General features: G+C 46.7%; 1 protein-coding gene across 8 annotated transcripts in view; it reads right to left on the bottom strand.

The window, feature by feature from the left end:
* Positions 1 to 15,967, bottom strand: part of dicer1 (dicer 1, ribonuclease type III) — a 178,682-nt gene that overhangs the window by 12,148 nt on the left and 150,567 nt on the right. For all 8 annotated transcript variants that reach the window (XM_072494192.1, XM_072494186.1, XM_072494193.1 and 5 more), the window contains 3 exons: positions 14,255 to 14,410; positions 5,045 to 5,951; positions 702 to 970 (listed from right to left, as the gene is read on the bottom strand). In XM_072494192.1, the coding sequence (XP_072350293.1) occupies positions 702 to 970; positions 5,045 to 5,951; positions 14,255 to 14,410 (1,332 nt within the window). The remainder of the gene's footprint in view (positions 1 to 701; positions 971 to 5,044; positions 5,952 to 14,254; positions 14,411 to 15,967) is intronic.

Raw genomic sequence — 15,967 nt, forward strand, 5'->3', positions numbered from 1 at the left:
TGTCAAGATGACCCTTAAATGTCACTATTGTCCCTGCTTCCACCACCTCCTCCGGCAGTGAGTTCCAGGCATCCACTACCCTCTGTGTAAAAAAAAAAAAACTTGCCTCGTACATCTACTCTAAACCTTGCCCCTCGCACCTTAAACCTATGCCCCCTAGTAATTGACCCCTCTACCCTGGGGAAAAGCCTCTGACTATCCACTCGGTCTATGCCCCTCATAATTTTGTAGACCTCTATCAAGTCGCCCCTCAACCTCCGTCGTTCCAGTGAGAACAAACCAACTTTATTCAACCGCTCCTCATAGCTAATGCCCTCCATACCAGGCAACGTCCTGGTAAATCTCTTCTGCACCCTCTCTAAAGCCTCCACATCCTACTGGTAGTGTGGCGACCAGAATTGAACATTATACTCCAAGTGTGGCCGAATTAAATAGCAATAGAACACTGATCAGCAAGGCAGCAGAGGTACAAATTTACAATCACAAAAACAATTAAAAGGAGGCCAAGATAAAAAAATCTACAGAGCGTGGTGACAATGCGCACTTCTCTGCCACACACTGAAGAGGAAGTATGTCTTTGAAAATGGAATTAGATGATTGCTCAAGTACAGCACTTTTCAGATTATCCTTCACACCAGATGCCCCCCTGTGACTGCGCGTTCAATACCAGGTTAGTGGATGATCAGAGTGCAGGGACTAACCTCAGAGTCCATTCCTTGCATCTCATTCTTTTCTAACTGGAACTGAACAAAGTCATCTATAACGTGGAACAACTCAGGCGAAATTGCTTTGAAGTACTTGTGGTAGTCATACTTCACAGCTAAAGAAGCAAAGATGGTATTATTCACAAGAGCTGAGCGCAGGTCAGTCAGCACACCAGGAGAATGCTGCCGGGGATCTTCGTAAAGGTGCTTGGTTATGAGGTAGTCCAAAATTGCATCTCCAAGGAATTCCAACCGCTGGTAACAATCTTAAAAACAAGAGAATTTTACAGAAATAACTGGGTATTATAAATGGAATAATAATATGTGAGCTTAAAAGGTTAATTAATTCCACAAAAATTGTAGTATTTGAGAGAAAAATCCAAAGATGCTCTCTTAGATTTCTACTGCAGGAAAAACTTGGATATTTTTCTGATTTACAAAATCTGAACCACCAAATCTCCGATTTTTAAAGCTGGCCTGACAACAAAACCGCACGGACACATGCATACGTCAGCGTGGGCACACGCGAACGTCAGCGCGGGCACACGCGAACGTCAGCGCGGGCACACGCGAACGTCAGCGCGGGCACACGCGAACGTCAGCGCGGGCACACGCGAACGTCCGCGCGCACATTTAAAACTTTAATTGCTCCTTCTTCATCCTCAATGAAAAAGTGGTCCTTTGCATGATCTGGTCCTGCAGCCCCCCCAAAAAATCACATTGTATTTAAGAATATACATTATTCTATAAGGTCATCGATGCCTGGTGGGGTAATAAACTTTGGGTAAATCTCCAATGACTATTTTCCCACATGCAAGTCCAGGTACTTTGTTCTGCTACCCTCATCTAGCCGACCAACTGTTAATTCAGAACAGTACTTCCACCAACGAATCAAATACCATTACAGCAAAATACTGTGGATGTTGGAAATCTGAAATACTAACAGAAAATGCTGGATAAAATCAGCAGGTCTGACAGCATCTGTGGCGTAAGAACCAGAGTCAACATTTCAAGTCCATGTGACCCTTCTACAGAAATAAAAAGGGATGGAAAAGTGATTCATTATATACTTGGAGAGGGTGGTGGGGCAGAATGGAAAGTCAGTGATAGGTCGGAGTTAAGGAGCGATTGACAAAAATGGCATGGACAGAGACAAAGGGGTAGTTAATGGTGCCATTAGGGACTGAAGAGTGTTAATAGTGGCAAAGATAGGGTAGCAGAATATGCGAATAGTCGGTGTGTTTAGTGATGGCACCATGCTGGAGTTGGCGGAAATGGCAGAGGATGAGGCTGGTGGGGTGAAAAGCGTGAACAAGAGGGATCCTGTCATGGTTCTAGGAGGGAGGGGGAAGGGGTGAGGGCAGAGGTGTGAGACATGGGTCAGACACGGTCAAATACCCCACCAACCACAGTGGGGAGGGAGATATCTGTTGAGGAAAAAGGTAGACGTGCCTGAAGTGCTGCTTTTGAACAGATGCAACAGACACAGACAAACTGGGAGAATGCGATGAAGGCCTTCGAGGAAGCAGGATGTGAGGAGCTGTAGTTGAGGTAACTGTGGGAATCGGTAGGTTTGTAATTAATATTGGTCAGTCTATCGCTAGAAATGGAGACAGAGAGTTCAAGGAAGGGACGTGTCAGAGGCAGACCACGTGAAGGTGAGGGATGAAAATTGGAAGCAAAATGGATAAAATCTTTCCAGAACCCAGAGAAAATCTCAGCAGGTCTGGCAGCATATGTAGGGAGAGAAAAGAGTCCAGATAACCCTTTGTCAAAGCTTTCATCCAAAATCTTTCCAGATCCAGACGAGAACATGAAGTGGCACCAATACAGGCATCAATGTAACAGTGGAAGAGTTGTGGGAAAGAGGAATTTGTAATCAGAGGAGTTCCAGATTAAGTGGGTTCGGGATAATGGAAACATGGGTCATTGGCAAACGAGACTTTATTGTAGGTGACTACTGGAACAAGGAATGTTCCACACAACTCACAAAAAGACAGGCATAACGGGGGCCTATGTAGGTTGTCTTACCTTCCGCCCCATACACATGGGGTTAGTATTAAACACCAAGGCTGATGACATCCATCTCTGTCCACCAATGCTATCCGTGAATTTTACAATAGAATTTGTACTGGTTAACAGGCATTCTGCAGAAACCAGGGTATTCTCCCACTGAAACAGTACACCCAAAAATTCACACACCTGGACGACTCCGTTTCCACAAGCAGTTTGCCCAGACTAAACTACATCTTACATAACCTCATGAAATGGTTGCCCCAACCGAAGATTATCTTTGATTCCCATGTCCTACCCATCACGACAACTATATAAACCCCATATCCACTTCCTCGGTCATTGGTGGGTCGGGTACAGGCGGTTAAAATGAATGTGCTGCCGTGATTCCTGTTTATTTTTCAATGCCTGCCGATTTTCCAGCCAAAGGCATTTTTTAGAGAGATTGAAGGGATGATTACCTCGTTCATATTGGGAGGGAAGGTGGCCAGAATTAAAAAGGTGCTATTACAGAGAGGAAGGCAGGCAGAGGGTTCGGGTCTTCCGAACCTGATGTATTATTACAGGGCGGCGAATGTGGAGAAGGTACGGAGCTGGGTCAGAGGGGTTGACTCCCAATGCGTCAGAATGGAGGAGAGTTTGTGTAGGGTGTCGGGATTGAAGGCACAGCGCCGCTCCCGGGGAGATACTCAGAGAGTCCGGTAGTAATAGCTTTGTTGATAAGTTGGAGGCAGTTTGACAACACTTCGGGTTGGGGACTCAGGGTTAGGGAAATGCCGATTCGGGACAACCATAGATTTGAGCCAGGGAAGTGGGATGGAAATTTTCAGAGATGGGAGGAGAAAGGAATTAGAACACTAAAAGATTTATTTCTTGGGGGTCGTTTTGCGGGATTGAAGGAGCTGGGAGCGAAGTATGGGCTGGAGCAGGGGGACATATTTAGTTACATGCAGGTTTGAGACTTTGCCAGAAAGGAGATACAGAGCTTCCAGTAGAGCCGGCTTCCACATTGCTGGAGGAGGTGCTGACGACAGGGGGACTGGAAAAGAGGGTTTACGGGGCTATTTATGGAGGAGGAGAAGGCGCCACTAGAAGGGATCAAGGCAAAGTGGGAGGAAGAGTTGGGACAGGGTATGGAGGAGGGGTTCTGGTGTGAGGTGCTCCGGAGGGTGAATGCCTCCACTTCGTGTGCAAGGTTGGGGCTAATACAGCTGAAGGTGGTGTATAGAGCGTACCTTACAAGGGTGAGGATGAGCCGGCTCTTTGAGGGGGTAGAAGATGTGGGTGAATGTTGCGGGGAGGCCCCGCAAACCACGTTCATGTTTTGGTCCTGTCCAAAGCTGGAGGATTACTGGAAGGAGGTGTTTTAAGGTAATCTCTAAAGTGGTAACATAAAACTGGACCCGGGCCCTCGGGAGGCCATATTCGGGGTGTCGGACCAGCCGGGGTTGGAAACGGGTGCAGAGGCAGATGTTGTGGCCTTCGCCTCGTTGATCGCCCAAAGGCGGATCCTGTTAGGGCGGAGATCAACCTCTCCATCCTGTGCCCTGGCGTGGCGGGGGGACCTGCTGGAATTCTTAATGCGTGAAAAGGTCAAATTTGAACTGAGGGGAAGGATGAAGGGGTTCTACAATTCATGGGCGTTATTCATTATGCACTTTTGAGAATTGGATCACGTCGAACATTAGGGGGGGTTGCAGGCTGGGAGGGTTGGGGGAGGGGGACGGTGTGCGTTAATGGTGACTATGGGTGATTCCTGATTCCTTTTTGTCATTTGTTTATGTTAACATGCGGGCCCATAGAAAATTACAGTTTAGGGTTTGGTGGGAGAATGGGATTGTTGTTATTGATATGGGGATTGACATTACATTCATTACTGATTATTGTTTATTGTTGGGTGTAAATTTGGGAGAAAATGTGAAAAAGGAGAATAAAAAAATATTTAAAAACCTATATCCTCTTTATCTCACTCCCACTGCTACTGACATCTTTCACCAATGTTATTCTGACCAGAAATGTCAATTTCAGCAACATCTTTCTTCCAATTCCATCAACTTCAGAACATCAAAAACTCCAATAAAGTCTCATTTGCCAATGATTTGTTTCCATTATCCCGAACTCACTGAATCTGGAACACTCAATTGTGCATCTCCCTCCCCACCACCTTCCCATGGCATAATCTCCAGCCTTCCCAGTCTTTGACTGCCTCCCATAATTGTCGTCATCCTGAAAAGTGAACTCTCTCTCTTCCCTTCCCCCCCCCCCACAGATGCTATGAGATTAAATGCTTCAAGCAGTTTCTGCTGCCTACAGAAATAGGACTTTACCTGTAATTGTATTGTAGTGGTAGGAGGCATGGGTAAATGCCTGTAAAAGATAGGCCTTGTTCTTGAAGCTATAGTTTATTTTCTTCTCAAAGTTTTCATAGCTCGATATTAAGTGGCCTAGAGTCCTGTCAGCATCTGGGTGGTCGAACATACATCTTGGAGGAATCTGAAGGTGTCCATATTCTAGGTCTTTGCAAGAAGGAAATTTCAAAGTGGACAAAGGTGGAGTTTCAGAGTCTGCCTGGCTGTTTGGATCAAAGGTGCACTGTTCCTCAGCCAGCCCCTTATTTTCTCCGTCCTGCTTTTCTTCTGCTGGAAGGACTTTCAAACCCAATGAACAGAGGAAAAGCTGGGCAGCTCTTTCGCCACAGCTGGTTAGATAGCAGCCCAGCAAAGCCTCTACGCAATCGGCGATGCTCTTATCCGCTATGCATTGCTCAGTGTGCAAGTCGTAAGAGATGGATTGCTTGCCAGTGTCGACGCCTCCGTTCTCTTCAGATGGGTTCCAGAATCCCACAACAAAATCGTCCTCATCCGTAGCTTTACTCGGGTCAAGGTAGCACATTGCATCCCATGAGCTGTAGTCAAATTCATCACCGTCAGAGGAGGAATGACCATTTCCAGATGCAGATTTTTTGGGGGGCTTCCATTCATAGCTGGCATCATTAGGTGGGAAAGCAGGCAGAGAGATCTTCTTTCCGAAGGCTCCAGAACCCATAAGCATATTGTCAATGAATTTGATATGCTCCTGATCATACTCGGAAAAATCATCATCATAATCTGCTTCCTCCTTCTGTGCCCTCCACATCAGATCTTCACGGAAATCGGGGTCATCATCCTCCTCTTCCTCATCATCATCGTCATCACCCAGATAAGTATCGCCATTAGCCACTTGTTCGGTTTCTGTCTAAAAGATAATGCCACAGTTATTTGTTGTTTACTCTCTTTCTATAGTGCTATTGAGGGACCCAGCATCAGGCTGGGGGTTGGGAGCGGGGAAAGATGTCTATTCCCTTGACTCCATGCACCGCTCCGGCGACCCCATTCCACCTTCACGCACCTCTGATCTAGGGGCCTCCGACTGGCTGGCAGCTCTCGGGGTGCAGGGTTTCCACAGCCGGGGACATGAATCACGGGGCTGACTGCAAGTCTTTGTCTGAACAGTACTAGAGTAGAGCGCTGAAGGGTACCCGACCGCAAGAGGGGCTGGAATGAATTTCAGGGGAGTGGTCAAAAACATCTAGATCATAGAATTTACAGTGTAGAAGTAGGCCATTCGGCCCATCCAGTCTGCACCGGCTCTTGGAAAGAGCACCCTACCCAAGGTCAACACCTCTACCCTATCCCCATAACCCAGTAACCCCACCCAACACTAAGGGCAATTTTGGACACTAAGGGCAATTTATCATGGCCAATCCACCTAACCTGCACATCTTTGGACTGTGGGAGGAAACCGGAGCACCCGGAGGAAACCCACGCACACACGGGGAGGATGTGCAGACTCCGCACAGACAGTGATCCAAGCCGGAATCGAACCTGGGACCCTGGAGCTGTGAAGCAATTGTGCTGTCCACAATGCTACCGTGCTGCCCTAAATGGGATCTAATGGGATCACAAGAACAGAAACAGGTGGTGGTGCTCATTCGGCTACTCAAATCCTTGTTGGCACCTTGTGAGAGCTGCTCAACTAGTCCCACACCCCTGCTTTTTTCCAATAGTCGTACAAATCTTCTCTCTTCAGATAAGTACACAATTCTCTTTTGAACTCCATGATGGAATCTACCTCTACCACATTCTCAAGCTATGCATTCTAGTTCCTAACCACTCAATGCAAACATTTTGGCTCAATATCCTTTATTCTATATTAGATTGGCATGTGTGTTAAGTAATCTGGTGCCTGAAGTGGTAATATGTCATTGTGTTGCCCCACATGTACAATCGACACCATTTTTCTGTATGCAAAAAAACAATTTCTGCACACTCTACAGAATTGGGAGGCACACAATTTTGGTGAGAATACACTCAATATATTTACTTCTATAACTTCAGAAAAAGAGCGAAGGTACTTCAGAGAGGAAGAAAAAAATGAACAAGTCATTTTTGTTGGGAATTAGGTGGTGAACAAAAGCTCGGTTGAAGAGATTTTCAGGCTTTTAAAAAAAATATTTTTATTACTTTTATCATAGCACCATTTTATCATTTTATAAAAATCACAATCACAGTGACATAGATAATAGAAAAGCAAACACAAAGAACCATACCCCACAACCTGAAGTACCCCCACCCCCTTTAGTGACCAGATCCTTAACGTGCAATACGAACCACCACCATCTACGATAGAACCCATCGATCACCCTCTTCACCGCGAACTTGACCGGCTCAAGGTATAAGAACTCCATCAAATCACCCAGCCATGCTGCGGCACTGGGTGGTGTCGCCGGCCTCCCAACACAGCAAAATCTGCTGCCGGCCCAGCAACGAGGCGAATGCCAGATTACCCACCACCACCCCTGTCCTCAGCTCCGGCTGGTCCGACACCCCAAATACAGCTACTAATGGGCATGGTTCTCGATCCACATTCAAGTCAATATGGTGCTAAAAAAAAAAAGACCCCAAAAACTCATTAGATTAGGGCAGGACCGGAACATGTATGTGTGTTGAGCAGGCTCTCTCGCGAATTGCTCGCACTTATCCTCGGTCAAACAACCGACTCATCTTGGCCCTAGTGATGTGCGCCCTAAACACCACCTTTAGCCAAATCGAACTCAACCTCGTGCAGGATGCCATCGCAGTCACCCTACGAAGGGACTCGCTCCACACCTCCTCCTCCTCAATGGGTCCCAGCTCCTCCTCCCATTTTATTAGATTGAATTCAGCCCGCCAACAACAATGGAAGGCTGTCCCCTCTGCAGATCCACTGTGCCCTACTCACCAGGCTCTTAAAATTTAACATGTGAAGTCGCACCCAGCTCCGGGCCACCTGGACTCCCAAATACCAAAAACTAGTCCCAACCAAACAGAACAGCAGCCTCATCAGCCCAGCTCCTCCCTTCAAGGGTGAAGCACAAATTATTCACTCTTCCCAACATTCAGTTTATACCCTGCAAAGGGTATTCTTCAACATTCCCAATATATCCCCCATGGCAAGCCCAGGATTCCTTACGTAAAGCAGCAAATCATCTGCATACATCTACTCTCCGCATCCGTCTCCCCGTCACAATCCTTCTCCACTTATCCAAGGCCCTCAATGCAATTGCCAATGGTTCAATCATCAATACGAACAAAGAGGGGATAGAGTCTCCCTGTACAGCCTAAACTACCCCAAACTCACGGTGTTCATTCGCACACTTGCAAACACACAGCATAACCCATGACACAAACCCAGGACCGATCCAAACTTCTCCAGAACTGCGAACAGGTAGCTCCATTCATCCCTATCGAATGCCTTTTCTTCGTCCAGGGATATGATTATTTCCGGGTCTGGCCCTAATGCCGGTGTGAGAACCACGTTAAGTAACCGCCTCACATTAGCCAACATTTTTCTGCCCTTCACAAATCCCGTCTGGTCTTCCCCCACAACCTCCGAGAGGCAGGACTCCAACCTCCACGGCAACACTTTGGCCAAAAGTTTGGCATCCACATTGAGCAGAGAAATTGGGCAGTCCGACCCACACTCTGTGGGGTCCTTGACTTTCTTCAGAAGGAGGGAGATGGACGCCTGCCCCAGTGTCTCTGAGCAACAACCTCTCGCCAATGAGCCTTTAAACATCCTCAGCACCAATTGGGCCAGTTGATCCGCAAACTTCTTATAGAATTCTACCGGGAACCCATCTGGCCCTGGTGCCTTCCCTGCCTACATCTTTCCCCAAGGACCTGCGGACCTCCTCCAACCCCATCGGTGCCTCCAATTCCTTCCGTAACTCCTCCCTCACCCGAGGAAACTACAAACTCTCCAACAACTGCTCATCTTCTAGCAGCTCCGACCTATAGTGCCCCTCATAAAAGGACCAAAATACCTCATTGACTTTTTCTGGGCCAGAATCCAACCCACCCCACCAGCTCCCACAGCTGCACAATCTCCCTGGCAGCATCCTGTCACCTTAACCAATGAGCAAACAGATGGCTAGCCATATCCCCGCACTCATATACGGTCCCCTTTAAGCGCCATAGCTGACACCACCCGCCCATGGATAGTAGGTTAAACTGCATTTGCAGTTTCTTCCTGCGTGCCCAAAGCTCTGGCGTTGGGTTGCTCGCATATTCCCCATTTGCACCCAGAATCTTGTCCACCACCTCCTGGCCTGTCCTTCTATGTGTGATTTGTATGAGATGATCCCCTCCCCAAATCACTTCATTTAACACCTCCCACACTATAGACAGCAAGACCATCCCGTTCCTTTCCACATAGTCCTTTCTGGCCCTAGAAATATTCGCAATACTCCAAATGTGGTCTGACCAATGATTTGTAGAGGTGTAGCATCACTTCCTTGCTTTTATTCTCTATGCCTCTATTTATAAACCCAAGGATTCTATAAGCCTTCTTAACAACAGTTTGCCTGGCCACTTTCAGAGAATTATGCACTTGCACCCCGAGGTCCCTCTGCTCCCTCAAAGTTGTACCATTGAGCCTATAATGTCTCTCCGTGTTTCTTCTACCAAAATGCATAACCTCACATTTCACTGCAGTGAAATTCATCTGCCAGGTGTCTGCCCATTTGGCCAACTTGTCAATGTCCTTCTGAAGTCGCTTAGCGCCATCCTCACAATTCACTATTCTCCCTAGCTTAGTATCATCTGTAAATTTAGAGATTTTACCCTCAACATCCACCTCCAAGTCATTTACATAAATCAGAAAAAGCAAGGGTCCCAACACCGAGCCCTGGGGAACACTACTTTCAACTCGTCTCCCTCTGAGAAATGCCCATCTATCCCTACCCTCTGTTTCCTATCTCTTAGCCAACTTCTAATCCATGCTGCCAAGGACCCAGCAATCCCAAACATTTTTAATTTGGTAACCAACCTGCCATGTGGCACCATATCAAATGCTTTCTGAAAGTCCAAATATACAACATCCATAGCACTACCTTCATCCACTGCTCGTCACCTCGTCAAATAACTCAATTAAATTTGTCAGACATGTCCTGCCCTTGATAAAGCCATGTTGACAGTCTATTAACCTATTTTTTTTTCCATGCATATTATGGCCTCCATCAGTTTTCCCACTATTGATGTCAAGCTAACAGGTCTGTAGTTTCCTGGGTTATCCTTTGCCCCTTTCTTAAACAACCATGTCACATTGCAATCCCACCACAATTTTTAGGTCCCAGGCTGACCTGATGGCCACCAGCCCCACCCCTCGTGTGTGTCAAAGATCACTGGTCACTGCAAGTTTAAACCCCCCCACCACACAAATAAACACCTAGACCCATTGCGCCCCACCTAACTTGGCCCAACAGGTCACAGCCCCTCTCCTCACTCCAGTTTGCTTGCCACCCCCCGCTCTCTCTCTCTCTCGCTAGCAAGTGGCCCCCCACGCAGGGTCCCCTCCAATATCCTCTCAAACAGCAGCCAACACGTCCTTTCTCCCAGTACCATGCCCAGCCCCCGCAAGGTCAACAATTCTCTTTCCCCTCAAAATGAAACATAACCCCCTTTTTATTACCGTCTTCACCCCCAACAGAGCAAAGATAACACAACAAAACACACAGCACCATAGGTCCATTTTACAAACACCCCCCTTCATACAGAGTCCCAAGTAGTCCTCTTGACAGTGGTCCCAACTTCTTCTCTCTGATGAAGGCCTCTGCTTGCTCCGGCGTGTCAAAGAAGTGTCCATTGTTACCCGCAGTCGCGCATCAAATCCTGTTGAAGGATTGCCCTGTTGAAGGCCGCCAGCTCAGTCCCAATGTTCTGGTATATCAACACCGTCTTCCCTTCCCAGTCAATATTTTGAATCTTTATCACCCACTCCAAAACCCTTTCCTTCCTTTGATAACTGTGAAAGCGGATCATCACCACCCAGTGGCACATTCGGCCTTGGCTTTTGCCTGAGCGCACAATCCAACACCAGAGGGGCAAAACCCTTCGCCCCCTCCCAATACAGGTCAGCTTTGAGCCCTCCAACCCCTCCGGCAGCCCCACCAACCTGAGGTTTAGCCGCCGTGACCTCTTCTCCAGTTCCTCCACCATGAACCTCAGTCCTTTATTACTCTCCACTACCAGCAGCAACTCTGCTTCCAGCGAGGCAAACTGGACCTCATGCTACGATACGGCCTCCTCCACCCACTTCTGCGTCTCACTTTTAAGAACGGGATGTTTAAGCAATGTAGCGTTAAGAAAACAGTGATGTCATAGAGTGGGTGGAGCTCAGCTCAGTTCAGCCATTTTGCAGTTTGGTTTTGCAGTTTGCAGGAAGAAAGCAAGGTGCTGGAGCTGAAGTCAACCAAGCTAATATGTCTCTGTCATTCTACAGAAAATATATATATCCTTTAACCTGATGTGATACTGTTTAAAGGTGTCAAGTCTCTTGGAAGTTTGAAGGAACATTTTAAAGAGTTATTTACTGTTGCAATATTTTCTGAGTTATCTTTGAAGTAAAGGGTGTTAAGAGATCCAATGTTTATTTAAGATGCTAAGTTGAGTTCATGGAATAAACAGTCTTTTGTGTTGAAAAACCCACGAATCCACAATTGTAATCCCACACCGAGGGAAAAAGCCGCGTGCTAGGAAAAGCAACAAATCCATTAAAGGGAGAGGTTGGTTGAACTCCATGATACATTTTTGGGGTTCTGAAAACACCTCGCCCATAACATTGTGTTTGCACCATGTCCGAGGTTCTTGGATTAGGCCCAAAGCCTCCTCAATGGTGGCTTTAAAAATATTCCTTATTCTCCATTCCCTGCCACTCGAACGGCTTGTCCATCTGTTTGCCGATTTTTTTCCAGCTCTTGCGCCATTACCATGTTGCCAGGTTCATGCCAGGGCTGCAGCTGTACTGGAACAGTTTGGCTAGGGTGCGGCAAGTTCTGGAGCACAAGTCTATTGCTGGAATATCGTCAGGGCTCATAGCCTTTGAAGTATTCAGTGCCTTCTGCCATTTCTTGATATCACATTGAGTGAATTGAATTGGCTGAAGACTAGCATCTGGAAGAAGCGGAGGTGGATCATCCACCCAACACTTCTGGTTAAAGATTGCTGCGAATACTTCAGCCTCATCTTCTGGGCTCCCCATCATTGAGGATGGCAACATTAGTGGAGCTGCCTCCTCCAGGGAGCTGTTTAATTGTCCACCATCAATCACAACTGGATATGGCAGGACTGCAGAGCTTAGATCTGATCTGTTGGTTGTGGAGTCACTTAGCTCTGTCCATCACTTTCTGCTCCTACCGTTTGGCACACATGCAGTCCTGTGTTGTAGCTCCAACAGGTTGACACCTCACATTTTTAGGTATGACTGGTGTTGTGCCTGGCAGTCTACATTAAACCAGGATTAAACCTTGCTGTTAATGGTCGAGTGGGGAACGTGTGGGACAAATTACAGGCTGCGGTTGTATACAATTCTGCTGCTGCTGGAGGCCCACACTACCTCATGGTTGCCCAGTATCGAGTTGCTAGATGTTTGAAATCCATCCCATTTTGCATGGTGCAAGTGCCACACAACACGATGGAGGGTATCCTCAATGGAGGCGGAGGCAGTGCACAGTGGTATGCCGCTGGACTAGTAATCCAGAGACCCAGAGTCATGCTCTGGGGACCTGGTTTCGAATCCCGCCACGGCAGATGGTGAAATTTGAATTCAATCAAAAAGATCAGGAATTAAAATTCTAAAGACGACCACAAAATCACTGTGGATTGTCGTAAAAACCCATCTGATTCACTAATGCCCTTTAGAGAAGGAAATCGGTCATCCTTACCTGGTCTGGTCTATGTGTGACTCCAGACCCACAACAGTGTGGTTGACACTTAAATGCTCTCAGGAATGGGCAATAAATGCTGGGCCAGCCAACAGCATCCACATCCCATGAATGAATTTTAAAAAAATGTTAGGATAGGACTTTAAATCTGGTGGTCACTCCTATCGAGACCGTCATGGATAGACAGGCAGATCGGTGAGTACGATGTCAAATATTTTTTCCTCTGATCTGTCACAGACCTAGTCTAGCAGCTATATCCTTTAGGACTCAGCAGATTGGTTGGTAGTGGGTGCTAACCAGCTGCTCTTGATGATGGACATTGAAGACCCCACTCGGAGTACATTCTGCTCCCTTCCCACCCTCAATGCGGTGTTCAACATGGGGGAGTAGGGATTCATCAGCTGACGTGGGAGATGGTACATGGTTATCAGCAGGAAATTTCCTTTAACCTGATGCCATGAGACTTCTTGGGGTCCAGAGTCGATGTTGGGCACTCCCACTGCGCCATTACCTTGGCGGGACAGGGTGGTTATTGTGCTGTCTGGGACAGCTTCCAACATGTTCGTAAGGAGGGTCAAAAGAGCTGGGTGTGCCAATCATTTCCAATGACTTGGTCAATGCCGGTTGGCCTGTGCTTTTAAACTTTTAAATGCCCTCTGAAATGCAAGCTGCTAAAGAATTAAATGTAGGCCAGACCTGGTAAGGACAGCAGAGTTCCTACCCAAAAGATTGAACCAGATGGGTTTTTACAACTATCGACAATGGTCATCCTTTTTATTTTCGGAATTTATACAGAATTCAAATTTTACCATCCGCCATGGTGGGAATCAAAACCTATTTGCGCGCCCCTGGGTCCGTGGATTACTAGCCTACTGACGACCATACCACTATGCCATTTCCTCCACTTAATAATATAAACAAAGTAGTGCTGGTTATTTGATGTGATGCCTTCTCAGCACAGGAACTTGCACTCAAACTTGCATGTGTAACCTTCTGCCACCCCTTGACACATGTTTGAGATCTAATACCTTCCATATGGAGTTTGAAGACATATTGTCTCAACAGCTCTGGAACTTTCAGATGAAGACACTGCCAACATGTTGCTCAGCAACAGAATGTGTATGATCTATTGTGAATTCAGGCATTAGAGCAATTTCAACCAGGTTTTAGAAAGTTGGTATGGAAAATATTTCATATTCTATGCAGAAACTGGGAGGCCACACTAATCCAAAGTTCTCCCTTTCATTTGCAGAGGAGTTTTACCCACCTCTGCCTACCTGAACTAGTTTATACCTACCATGTCTTTCAACTCGTTCTTGTCTGTAATGCATCTGTCCTGATTTACCACATAGCCAGGAGGGAGCCAATTCACCGGGGGGTCAAATATCGAGACCACCATTCGACTGGGTAGTCCCTTCTTCTTTCCAAGACGATACAGATTACAGTTGCTGACCTGAACAAATGAAATAATGGATAAGGTTAGAAGTGGTAGCCAATGTCCATGGCAAAGAATATCCTTTGTAAAAAATCCTTTGTAGGGGCTGGTTTAGCTCACTGGGCTAAATCGCTGGCTTTTAAAGCAGACCAAGGCAGGCCAGCAGCATGGTTCAATTCCCGTACCAGCCTCCCTGAACAGGTGCCGGAATGTGGCGACAAGGGGCTTTTCACAGTAACTTCATTGAAGCCTACTTGTGACAATAAGCGATTTTCATTTTCATTTCATTTCAACTGAAATGTTCAACCTTCAAACAGCGGGAACAGATTTCTTCCAACTGCTTGTCTTGAAAGATATTTGCTATGCAGCTACAATTGAGACAGTCAAATTGCCCCCAGCACTCAACAATCAACTCCAAGATAATTTTCCAGTTATCTGCTGAAAATCATGCTTTGCATACTTTTTCCACTACCTAATGTTGTTTCAGTATGCCAGTTTTAGGCAAATGTAAAACAAACGACAAAGTTCACTTTGAAGTACTACAGATCCTTTTCAATGTCCAAGTAGTACTGCAACGGGAAGGGTAAAAGCAGCATATTTGGCCTTGAATGCAGTGCACAGGTCAGTCGTGTTCACAGTTCAATGGTACCAGCTGCATGAGGCGGTGATAGAACATAGAACATAGAACAATACAGCGCAGTACAGGCCCTTCGGCCCACGATGTTGCACCGAAACAAAAGCCATCTAACCTACACTATGCCATTATCATCCATATGTTTATCCAATAAACTTTTAAATGCCCTCAATGTTGGCGAGTTCACCACTGTAGCAGGTAGGGCATTCCACGGCCTCACTACTCTTTGCGTAAAGAACCTACCTCTGACCTCTGTCCTATATCTATTACCCCTCAGTTTAAAGTTATGTCCCCTTGTGCCAGCCATATCCATCCGCGGGAGAAGGCTCTCACTGTCCACCCTATCCAACCCCCTGATCATTTTGTATGCCTCTATTAAGTCTCCTCTTAACCTTCTTCTCTCCAACGAAAACAACCTCAAGTCCATCAGCCTTTCCTCATAAGATTTTCCCTCCATACCAGGCAACATCCTGGTAAATCTCCTCTGCACCCGCTCCAAAGCCTCCACGTCCTTCCTATAATGCGGTGACCAGAACTGTACGCAATACTCCAAATGCGGCCGTACCAGAGTTCTGTACAGCTGCAACATGACCTCCCGACTCCGGAACTCAACCCCTCTACCAATAAAGGCCAACACTCCATAGGCCTTCTTCACAACCCTATCAACCTGGGTGGCAACTTTCAGGGATCTATGTACATGGACACCTAGATCCCTCTGCTCATCCACACTTTCAAGAACTTTATCATTAGCCAAATATTCCGCATTCCTGTTATTCCTTCCAAAGTGAATCACCTCACACTTCTCTACATTAAACTCCATTTGCCACCTCTCGGCCCAGCTCTGCAGCTTATCTATATCCCTCTGTAATCTGCTACATCCTTCCACACTATCGACAACACCACCGACTTTAGTATCGTCTGCAAATTTACTCACCCACCCT

The sequence above is a fragment of the Scyliorhinus torazame genome, chromosome 2, assembly GCF_047496885.1.
Source record: "Scyliorhinus torazame isolate Kashiwa2021f chromosome 2, sScyTor2.1, whole genome shotgun sequence".
Taxonomy (NCBI): domain Eukaryota; kingdom Metazoa; phylum Chordata; class Chondrichthyes; order Carcharhiniformes; family Scyliorhinidae; genus Scyliorhinus; species Scyliorhinus torazame.